The following is an 11,768-nucleotide window of genomic DNA, read 5'->3' on the forward strand; positions in this document are numbered from 1 at the left end:
TCTCTGGGCTGCTCAACATTCTCAGATGACAAAGTTCCGTTTGGAAGTGAATGGTGGGTAGGACTGAGGAGAGCACAAACAGGAGAATGACAAAGACTATAATCGGCATATTGTAATCAAAGTTGGGAAATTAATATAAATGAAAAGATGGTTGAATATTGGTAGTTTATGTACAATAACATCCATAATACCGTATTAGTGAATAATAGTTGATCAATGCAATTAATAATATCCTCACACTCTGAAACATGGGTCTCCCTGAAGCAGCTGCATCTGTAGGCCCACCTGTACAGGTAACCAATAAGTTACAAATATGTTATACAGGATTGGTTTTGTTGCAAGACTTTGTTTTCACAAAATGTACTTATCAACTGCAAACTTCAATTTCTCTAAGAGCACACACTTTTTTTCTTTCACTATGACTTAAGCAGTGCTGTCTAAGGACTGTCTACTTTTCCTATTCACCTTTATAGTGCACTACTTTTGACCAGGAACTATGGGGCTCTGGTCAAAAGGAGTGCACTATAAAGGGAGTAGGGTCCCATTTGGACCTAAATAATTGACTTACCTTGAGAAGGGAGTTGTCCAGCTTGTTGTCCTTGTTCATATATCCCTCTAGGAGGCAGTGTCGGGTCACATACCCAGAGCCTGCATACTCAGACAGGTTGAGGTCGGCATAACCCACCTAATACAAATAACATGGAAATTGGGGCGATATTATGACTGAAGGTGTGAGAAAAACTGATGCACTACGGAAAAAACAACCCTCATGCATCTATACCTTCCATATCTGCCCATCTAAAGGGTCTGGATAAGTGTAAGCAAGCCCCTACTATGCTGTATGTTGGGAGCTTGCCCATGAACATGTGGAACAGTGGTCATTCTCCTCTCAAACGTACCTTTTGGTATGACTTTCCTCCCTTTGTGTCCTGAATGAAGAGAAGAACAGGTTGTTTCATCTTTTTCATAATTTATCTTTCCTTCAGCACATTTGAATAAGATTCTGAACTGGAACGTCTCATTTTATGTACAGTGAGGGAAAAAAGTATTTGATCCCCTGCTGATTTTGTACGTTTGCCCACTGACAAAGACATGATCAGTCTATAATTTTAATGGTAGGTTTATTTGAACAGTGAGAGACAGAATAACAACAAACATATCCAGAAAAACACATGTCAAAAATGTTGTAAATTGATTTGCATTTTAATGAGGGAAATAAGTATTTGACCCCTCTGCAAAACATGACTTAGTACTTGGTGGCAAAACCCATGTTGGCAATCACAGAGGTCAGACGTTTCTTGTAGTTGGCCACCACGTTTTCACATCTCAGGAGGGATTTTGTCCCACTCCTCTTTGCAGATCTTCTCCAAGTCATTAAGGTTTCGAGGCTGACGTTTGGCAACTCGAACCTTCAGCTCCCTCCACAGATTTTCTATGGGATTAAGGTCTGTAGACTGGCTAGGCCACTCCAGGACCTTAATGTGCTTCTTCTTGGGCCACTCCTTTGTTGCCTTGGCCGTGTGTTTTGGGTCATTGTCATGCTGGAATACCCATCCACGACCCATTTTCAATGCCCTGGTTTAGGGAAGGAGGTTCTCACCCAAGATTTAACGGTACATGGCCCCGTCCATCGTCTCTTTGATGCGGTGAAGTTGTCCTGTCCACTTAGCAGAAAAACATCCCCAAAGTATAATGTTTCCACCTCCATGTTTGACGGTGGGGATGGTGTTCTTGGGGTCATAGGCAGCATTCCTCCTCCTCCAAACACGGCGAGTTGAGTTGATGCCAAAGAGCTCGATTTTGGTCTCATCTGACCGCAACACTTTCACCCAGTTCTCCTCTGAACCGTTCAGATGTTCATTGGCAAACTTCAGACGGGCCTGTATATGTGCTTTCTTGAGCAGGGGGACCTTGTGGGTGCTGCAGGATTTCAGTCCTTCACAGCGTAGTGTGTTACCAATTGTTTTCTTGGTGACTATGGTCCCAGCTGCCTTGAGATCATTAACAAGATCCTCCCGTGTAGTTCTGGGCTGATTCCTCACCATTCTCATGATCATTGCAACTCCACGAGGTGAGATCTTGCATGGAGCCCCAGGACGAGGGAGACTGACAGTACTATTGTGTTTCTTCCATTTGCAAATAATCGCACCAACTGTTGTCACCTTCTCACCAAGCTGCTTGGCGATGGTCTTGTAGCCCATTCCAGCCTTGTGTAGGTCTACAATCTTGTCCCTGACATCCTTGGAGAGCTCTTTGGTCTTGGCCATGGTGGAGAGTTTGGAATCTGATTGATTGATTGCTTCTGTGGACAGGTGTCTTTTATACAGGTAACAAGCTGAGATTAGGAGCACTCCCTTTAAGAGTGTGCTCCTAATCTCAGCTCGTTACCTGTATAAAAGACACCTGGGAGCCAGAAATCTTTCTGATTGATAGGGGGTCAAATACTTATTTCCCTCATTAAAATGCAAATCAATTCATAACATTTTTGACATGCGTTTTTCTGGATTTTGTTGTTGTTATTCTGTCTCTCACTGTTCAAATAAACCTACCATTAAAATTATAGACTGATCATTTCTTTGTCAGTGGGCAAACGTACAAAATCAGCAGGGGATCAAATACTTTTTTCCCTCACTGTATGCTGTTTTACCTAGATGGGAGATTTTATCTAATTTTACTCCACTTCGTAACAATTGCCATTATGCATCCTAAATGGCACACTATTCCCCATGTAGTGCACTATATAGGGAATAGGGTGCCATTTGGGGGACACATACACTGTTTTCCAGGGAGAGCCTCTTATTTATGATAAGTTAACTAACCTTGCGAACTGACAGTCTACACATGCAGTCATCCAAGACTCCAGACAAGCTGTTGACTGCAATTCTGCACTCAAATTCAAACATCTTTCCCCATTGCACGGAGTTGTGCAGAACTTCCAGTCTGTGGGTTACACACAAACACACCTTGAAATAGTATTTCTGTAACTGTGGGTGAATCTTAAGTTTTTCTTCAAATGCTGGATGTTTGACTCTAATGCTGTCCTTGCTTCCATTTTCAGGAGACGAGAGAACGTGAGGAATCGAGGAAAGACTTGAGATTTAACTACAAGCTCCCTTGCTCTCGAGTTGGTGACAACACCATATTTCTGCTGTACCCCCCCTCCATGCTCACCTTGGAGATTCCTCAGTAAAGGAGCCATCAAGCAAGCGAACTTTGCAGAAAATCAACCCCGTGACTCGTGGCACATTGCCCAGCTCATCCAAAAGTAGGGAGACGGAGAAGTTGTGCGTCCAGAAGTGTTTCCCGAGCACTGTGCGGGTATGCAGGAGAGCTGCCAAACGCCTACTAGCCTCCATTGTCCTGTCTCCACAGGCCTCTATACAACTTCACTTATTAGAGGGCAGATACAGTAGGTAACTACATGCAGGGTTGTGTTCTTTAGCGCAAACTGTAGTGAAACGTTTTACGACAGAAAATGAAAATCTGTGTTCTCATTGGATATTTTCAGCTATTACCTGCCAGATTCTAAACTCAGCCATAAAATGACATCATAGCATGGTCCAAATCACAACACAGGGGCTTTGTGACATCATACTGTTTCTAGACCAGAATGGTCATCTTCCGAACTAAGTCATCACAAAACAAACTGAAGATGTTCAGCAAAGACACATTTTAACTTTAATGAAGGACAGTGTTGAAACATCCATGTACAAAAGACATTCTAAATCATAAAAATAAATAATATTCCAAGCCACATGATTCTGTCCTCATATTTCATTCACACATCTTTTTTATGAGACAATCATACACACCCAAGGTTTACATTAACACCATCGCAGAGCAGATCCTCAACAGTGAAGTTGTAGTTTGATTGCAGTGAAATAAAGCATTTCATAAAAAGCTTTTCAGTGAGACTTTTCAGTTCAAAGGGGTAACTTGAAGGTCGCCCTCAAGCACAGCACACCCTCCCAAAGGGTGTCTAGTATAGCCTTCATACTCCACGACATTCAAAATCCTCCAACCCCAAATGGCACCCTTCTTCCTATATAGAGCACTACGTTTTACCAAAGCCCTATGGGCCATGGTCAAAGTAGTATACTAAATAGGTAATAGGGTGCCTTTTGTGACACAGCACATGTTCCAGTCCCCGGGCCTGACAGAGACACTGCTCCCCCATCCTGTGGAACAACAAGTAGAAAAAAACAGGCTGCTGATTGGGTATTGGGGTCATCGTCCCCCTCACTCCTTCTCTGCCTCCTCCAAGGCCATCCGTTTCAGTAGCCGCCGCTCCTTGCGGTCTCGCATCCGCTCTTTGAAGTCCTCCAGCTCTTTCCTCTGTAACACAGATCATTCAGTCATAATCTACCACTGTCAATCAAAACCGTTAAAAAAAAAAAAACTATTTATAGATTTTCAACTTTGAGGACAGAGACATTAACAAATACAACATCCCCAGTCCTTCAATCTCCCACCAAATCAAAAGTTCTTAAAAGGGATATTCCATATTATGTTCAATTGTATTGGGAGTGGGATATTCCTTTAACCTCAAATCTTCCCCCTCCAAAAGTGTCACTATTGGTAGGCATTGATGTCATACCTCATTGTTCCTAAATCAAGAGAAATGTGTAACTGTTGGCATAATAACGTGACATTATTCACACACTTACATGCATCTTCTCATCGGGTGGGAAAATCTCCCTCTGAAGGTCGTAGAAGAGATCACCATGAAAGAGGAAAGGAAAGTTTAACATTAATGAACAGGTAAAAACTACTTATGATATGGTCATACACAAAATGTCAGAATTAGCTTTAGTTTACCAGACCGTACTGTCAACCTTTTCAGACTGTCTACACAATCTAATAATATGTAACCTAAACAAAGTTTAAAGCACTGAAAGAATGAACCAGAGCCTAATAAGCCATTGGGCTTTATTGTGTATTAGCTTCAACAATTGTTATGTACTGTATGTAGCTACTGTTGTCTCCGGCTGAAGCAACCTTAGTTCTATGCACTTTTAATCATGAAATAAAAGAAATCAATCAATCAACCAATCAATCCAGATAAGACAACACTAACCTTTCTCTTCACAATATATTCCTCAAAGTACTCTGCTTGGTTGGAGATCCAGAACATGGTCACAGGGAAGGACAGATACAGCATCATCTGATCACAAAAGAATACAGACAAAATAAACGACTATATCAAGTCACTACCATCTCTTTGTTAGACATGTCACATGATAGTCAATATAATAGATCGCTACATTGATTTGTTTATCAGTTACCACTCCTGTCATCAGTCAACAATCAGGCAGTTGCTGCTTTCAAGACAACTGGGACCTCAGGAAGAAAAAAAACGACGTCAAATCATGACGTCAGTGATCTTCAGGTAGAAACATCGGAACTCTAGAAAGATGCCAGAGTATCCGTCTTGGAATTCTGAGTTGGATGCCCGTTCAAAACGATGTTTCCCAGTCAGAGCTCCCCCCCCCCCCCCCCCCCAAAAAAAGCAGACCACGTGTAACCACGCCAGCCCAGGAGCTCCACATCCGGCTTCTTCACCTGCGAGATAGTCTGAGACCAGCCACCTGGACAGCTGATGAAATTGTGGGTTTGCACAACCGAAGAATTTCTGCACAAACTGTCAGAAACCATCTCAGGGAAGCTCATCTGCGTGCTCTTCGTCTCTCACCAGGGTCTTGACCTGACTGCAGTTTGGCGTCGTAACCAACATTCAGGGGGTTAATGCAGTTCCATCTACCGCAGTCATGGCTACCAGATGGTGCTCACCTTCCTGCTGCAAATGCTCAACTTCGATAGCCACTGGAACGCTGATGAATCCCGGTTTCAACTGAACTGGGCAGATGGCAGACAGCTTGTATGGAGTCATGCGGGCGAGCGGTTTGCTGATGTCAACGTTGTGAACAGAGTGCCCCCTGGTGGCAGTGGGGTTATAGTATGGGCAGGCATAAGCTACGGACAACGAACACAATTGCATTTTATCAATGGCAATTTGAATGCACAGAGATACCGTGACGAGATTCATCCCCCACCATCACCTCATGTTTCAGCATGATAATGCACAGCCCCTTGTCTCAAGGATCTGTACACAGTTCCTGGAAGCTGAAAATGTCCCAGTTCTTCCATGGCCTGCATACTCACCAGACATGTCACCCACTGATGCATGTTTAGGATGATCTGGATCGACGTGTACGACAGCGTGTTTCACAATTAACAGCCTGATCAACTCTATAAGAAGGAGATGTGACGGGCTGCAAGAGGCAAAGGGTGGTCACACCAGATACTGACTGCTTTTCTGACCCACACCCCTTTTTTTTTTTTTAAGGTATCTGTGACCAACAGTTGCATATCTGTATTCCCAGTCATGTGAAATCCATAGATTAGGGCCTAATTTATTTATTTCAATTCTGATTTCCTTATATGAACTGTAACTCTGTAAAATCGTTGAAATTGTTGCGTTGATATTTTTGTTCAGTGTACATATGAGGACACAGAGGTCCGGACCTCTGTATTTTTTTCTAATTTAGAAAAATATATATTTATACACAATAAAGAAAAGTATTTACGGGTCAACATCTAAATATTGCTCCCAGCGTTGATCAAAACTCAGAATGCTTACATTGATCTGACTGAGTTCTAATCTCGCCTGCCTCTTTGCGAACGAGTGGAATCATGAACAGTGGTTTGTTCATTATGTAAGCCTGCATTCCCCGGATTTGCCTTTTTAACAGCACATTCACAACTCTCTGAAACGGCTAACTCCGCCCTCTCGCGGCACAGGCCGATGGCCTGACGCCTCGATCACACCGATAGCGTCATTGCATTTTGGTACACCAGAAGTACATTCATTTCCAATCGAACGCTGCGTTTGCGTTGGAGAGGCAGTTGCAGTGCATTCTGTGTGTTGCATACGTTGGATTTATTGAACGTATGCATCAAACTGTATGCATAGACGGCTTGACAGAAATGGTAGCAGAAGGTGAATGTTGAACTTTTGTTGCACACATATCCAGATGATGCTGCAGACCATTTTGCGCAATAACGCTGTCGGTGTGATCGAGGCGTGAGGTGAACTACCCCAGCTCGCAGTAGGCAACTTGAGATGCTGCTGACAGTGTTTGCGAGATGCCGGACAAAAGGGCATTTTAAAACTGTCCAGCGACTCTACAGACATCCCCAAAGAAACAAAAACAGACTCTCTGAGAATGAGTGCACAACTGGTAAATAGTCACTTATATATAGATTTGTCCGTCACTCAGATGGCTAGCTGCCGGCAGACTTCTATTGCAGTAACTTTGAAGGGCTCTGGCTAGTATTACTTAACCAGCTTGAAGGATGACGTAAGAAGCTAACGTTAAACGTAGCCTACCTCAGCAGGAGCAAAAAATATGCTACAAACTTTGCTTTACAGAGAGTAGGCTACTGACACAGACAGTGATGTGGTGCTCAGTGGTGAGGCTGAGGCAGGCTGAATGCATGCAGGAGGGAGCAGAGGAGATAGAGGAGGGTACTGTGGTTCCCAAACGTGAGGACTGGGCCACATGAGGGGGGTCCCCTGAGAAAATCTGTACTAATCTTATCAAACAAGTTAGGAACAAAAAATATACACTACCAGTCAAAAGTATGGACACACCTACTCATTCAAGGCCACATTATGGCAAGAACAGCTCAAATAAGCAAAGAGAAACGACAGTCCATCATTACTTTAAGACATGAAGGTCAGTCAATATGGAACATTAAGAACTTTCACAAAAACCATCAACCACTATGATGAAACTGGCTCTCATGAGGACCACCACAGGAATGGAAGACCCAGAGTTACCTCTGCTGCAGAGGATAAGTTAATTAAAAAGTTACCAGACTCAGAAATTGCAGCCCAAATAATTGATTCACAGAGGGTTTTTTTTAGTCATTTATCCAGAGCGACTTACAGTTGAGTGCATACATTGAAGAAAAAAAAAAAGAATTAATACTGGTCCCCCGTGGGAAACGAACCCACAACCCTGGCGTTGCAAACGCCATGCTCTACCAACTGAGCTACACAGGAGTTCAAGCCAGACACATCTCAACATCAACTGTTCAAAGGGGACTGTGTGAATCAGGCCTTCATGGTCAAATTGCTGCAAAGAAACCACTAAAGGACACCAATAAGAAGAAGAGACCTGCTTGGGCCAAGAAATACGAGCAGTGGACATTAGACAGGTGGAAATGTGTCCTTTGGTCTAGAGTCCAAATTGGGGATATTTGGTTCCAACCGCCATGTCTTTGTGAGACGCGGTGTGGGTGAACGGATGATCTCCACATGTGTTGTTCCCACCGTAAAGCATGGAGGAGGAGTGGGGGTGCTTTGCTGGTGACACTGATTTATTTAGAATTCAAGGCACACTTAACCAGCATGGCTACCACAGCATTCTGCTGCGATACGCCATCCCATCTGGTTTGCACTTAGTGGGACTATAATTTGTTTTTCAACAGGACAATGACCCAACACACCTCCAGGCTGTGTAAGGGCTATTTTACCAAGAAGGAGAGTGATGGAGTGCTGCTTCAGATGACCTGGCCTCCACAATCCCCCGACCTCAACCCAACTGAGATGGTTTGGGATGAGTCGGACAGCAGAGTGAAGGAAAAGCAGCCAACAAGTGCTCAGCATATGTGGGAACTCCTTAAAGACTGTTGGAAAATAATTCCAGGTGAAGCTGTTTGAGAGAATGCCAAGAGTGTGCAAAGCTGTCATCAAGGCAAAGGGTGGCTATTTGAAGAATCTCAAATATAAAATATATTTTAACACTTTTGGTTACTACATGATTCCATATGTGTTATTTCATATTTTTGATGTCTTCACTACAATGTAGAAAATAGTAAAAATAAAGAAAAACCCTCGAATGAGTAGGTGTCCAAACTTTTGCCTGGTAGTGTGTTTGTGTATATATATATATTTCGATATGAACCTATCCACATGGTCTATCTTCGCTATAGGCCTACCTTAAAATGCAAACAATACAGTTCTAAAAAGGTCATACGTTTTTATTTCGTCAATGATGTTATGTGTCAGTGTGAATCGTTTCTCATATTTCCCCTCTTTCTGGGGTATAACATTACAATTGTATAGCTATTAGGCTATGTGTTTGTAGATCAACTGAAGTGAATGAACCTACTGCAGCCAATGTGATAATGGCTGGGGTCATTTTTCCTTGTTTATGCTTTTCTCCAAATAGCATTTTTAAATGTGTTTAATTGTATAGAAATTCAGTAAATGCGGTTCAACTTTCAAATAACCCCAACTCAACTAAACTCAAACCCTGGTTACTGCCCTGCTGGTTAGAGGACAATTTGTAGAAGAGAGCTAGCTACATTTGGAAGTGTTGCATTTTGAGTCAAGTGGGTGGCCACGTAACCATTTTTAGTTAATCACTTCCATCGATATCACGCTGAAATAAATAGAACAGGGGGCAAACGTTTGGGGTGTAGCGCTGTTTAAACTAACACTTTTCAAAGGCCACATGGAAACTTGGAATAACCTATACATGGTTGGTTAGATGAGAACTTGTAGAAGGCTTATATCTATATTTTGGAGTGTCGGATGTTGATTTCGGGAGGCTGCCATCACGGAAACGGGAACAGACCACTTTTTCTGTTAACTTAAACGAATCACGACGCGGCATAGGATATCAACAGTGACAATGGTTGGGTGCTATTTAAGTCCTAGTTTGACTGTCAAATCCATGTATTGGTTTGTGGCCTGCGACTTTTATAGAGACCGCACCGAATTTTACGTGCCGCAGCGTATGTAACAAAATCAATGGTACAAAACCAAAGACACTGATCTGTTTTAAAGCTGCAATATGTAACTTATTGCGGGACCCTACCAAATTAACATAGAAATGTGAGTTATAGATCTCATTCTAATTGAATGCAGGTATGAGAAGCTGTAGATCTGTTCTATGTGCACTATTTCTATGCTTCCAGTTCTTAAGTTTCGTTTTTGTACAACAGCTTTTAACAGCCTGAAATTCAATATTTATGGTTATTGAAAACAGCGGTTTAGATGGTAGAATGATTCTCTGTTTCGTCACAAACTGAAATAAGGAAACCTATTAGAATTTGAGCAACCAGGAAATGGCAGAGCGATTTCTGCATATTGCACCTTTAAGCAATCAATATTATGTAATCCTGATGACTATAAACTTTTATACTAACATCACCAATCTGAGGCAAGAAGGATGTGTAATTCCACAAAATGTAAAGTGGTGAAAATGCAAGCTTGTGTAAAGTAGTAAACTGTCCACATTAGGGAAATTAGCACAATATACAATAATTTAATATAGCAAAATAATTCAAATAAAATGTTACTTGTCACAATCTTCGTAAACAACAGGTGTACACTAACAATGTTCATTTAAGATGATAGTATGTTGCCGACTCACACTATTGAAAGAATGACATTTATGTCAATCAGCGCTCAAGACTAGAGCCTCCATAGTGTCTGTGCAGCAGCCTGAACGTTTGACATCCCTCCTTTTTCGTAGCAGGTTAATTTAGGAGAACTTACACAGCAGGTTAGCAGAATTAACGTTGCAGTTATGAGACTGAGGTTACGGTTAGGAAAAGGGTTAGGGTTAGCTTAAATCACTATCGAAGTGGTGTTAAAAGACTGTGTCCCCTAAAATAACATCAGTGTTGACGAGGATGATGTTACGTCACCACTTTGCTGGATATCTAGCAAATTAGCTACTGTAACGATCCACGTGTAGCTATATCTACCACTATTGAGCATTTCGCTTGCCGTCTTTTTTTCTTGTTGCAGCTAGGATCATTTACAAACGATACATTGTACCCTCGTGTATGCTATTTATCAAGTCATTATGATTGAACAAACATATCTTACTCACACGAAACACCTCTATTTTCACCCCCATGTTGCGCTGTTGCTTGCCTAACCTTCACACTGCACTTCCTGGTTTTCCGGTTACGTCTGTTCACAAAATAGCCAATCTTCTTCTTCTCCTATGAGGTTTAACGGCGGTTGGCATCCAAATTGTTGCATTACCGCCACCTACTAGACTGGAGTACAACTCCCTTATCTATTCCTTGAAAAATAAAACAAAGCAAAGAAATACCCTACCATCTAACACTACACTTACACTTACAAATTCAAAACTATTACTAATAATTAACCCCACCCTTCTCCACTATTTAAATATACTCACTCCTACCTCATGCCCTCATCCTGAAATGATGAGACATCACCACTTAACACTCCCTTTAACTCTTCTGCTGTCAAGTCTCGCACACCCAAATCTCTCTGCAGTTGCCAACACAGCCACAATTTTCTTCGACTTGCGTTCCATCCCTGCATTACAATTAATAACCATTGCTATAAACGCTAAAAATACAATCTTACTGAAACATATATTTTACATTTTACATTTTAGTCATTTAGCAGACGCTCTTATCCAGAGCGACTTACAGTTAGTGAGTGCATACATTTTTCATACTGGCCCCCCGTGGGAATCGAACCCACAACCCTGGCGTTGCAAGCGCCATGCTCTACCAACTGAGCTACAGGAGGACCAAAATATATATATATATATACAGTGGGGGAAAAAAGTATTTAGTCAGCCACCAATTGTGCAAGTTCTCCCACTTAAAAAGATGAGAGAGGCCTGTAATTTTCATCATAGGTACACGTCAACTATGACAGACAAAATGAGAAAAAACTATCCAGAAAATCACATTGTAGGATT

At 42.0% G+C, this 11,768-nt stretch overlaps 1 protein-coding gene across 1 annotated transcript; it reads right to left on the bottom strand.

Annotated features, from left to right (window-relative positions):
- Positions 1-3,655: 3,655 nt before the first annotated feature.
- pet100 (PET100 cytochrome c oxidase chaperone) lies at positions 3,656-11,215 on the bottom strand. Its single transcript, XM_084145789.1, has 4 exons — positions 10,914-11,215; positions 5,078-5,164; positions 4,668-4,700; positions 3,656-4,335 (listed from the first exon to the last, which is right to left on the bottom strand). Exons 1-4 carry the CDS (start codon positions 10,938-10,940, stop codon positions 4,240-4,242), a joined length of 243 nt encoding a protein of 80 aa, XP_084001915.1. The 5' UTR covers positions 10,941-11,215; the 3' UTR covers positions 3,656-4,239.
- Positions 11,216-11,768: the final 553 nt, after the last annotated feature.

Source organism: Coregonus lavaretus (assembly GCF_964263955.1).
Source record: "Coregonus lavaretus genome assembly, chromosome: 28".
Lineage (NCBI taxonomy): Eukaryota > Metazoa > Chordata > Actinopteri > Salmoniformes > Salmonidae > Coregonus > Coregonus lavaretus.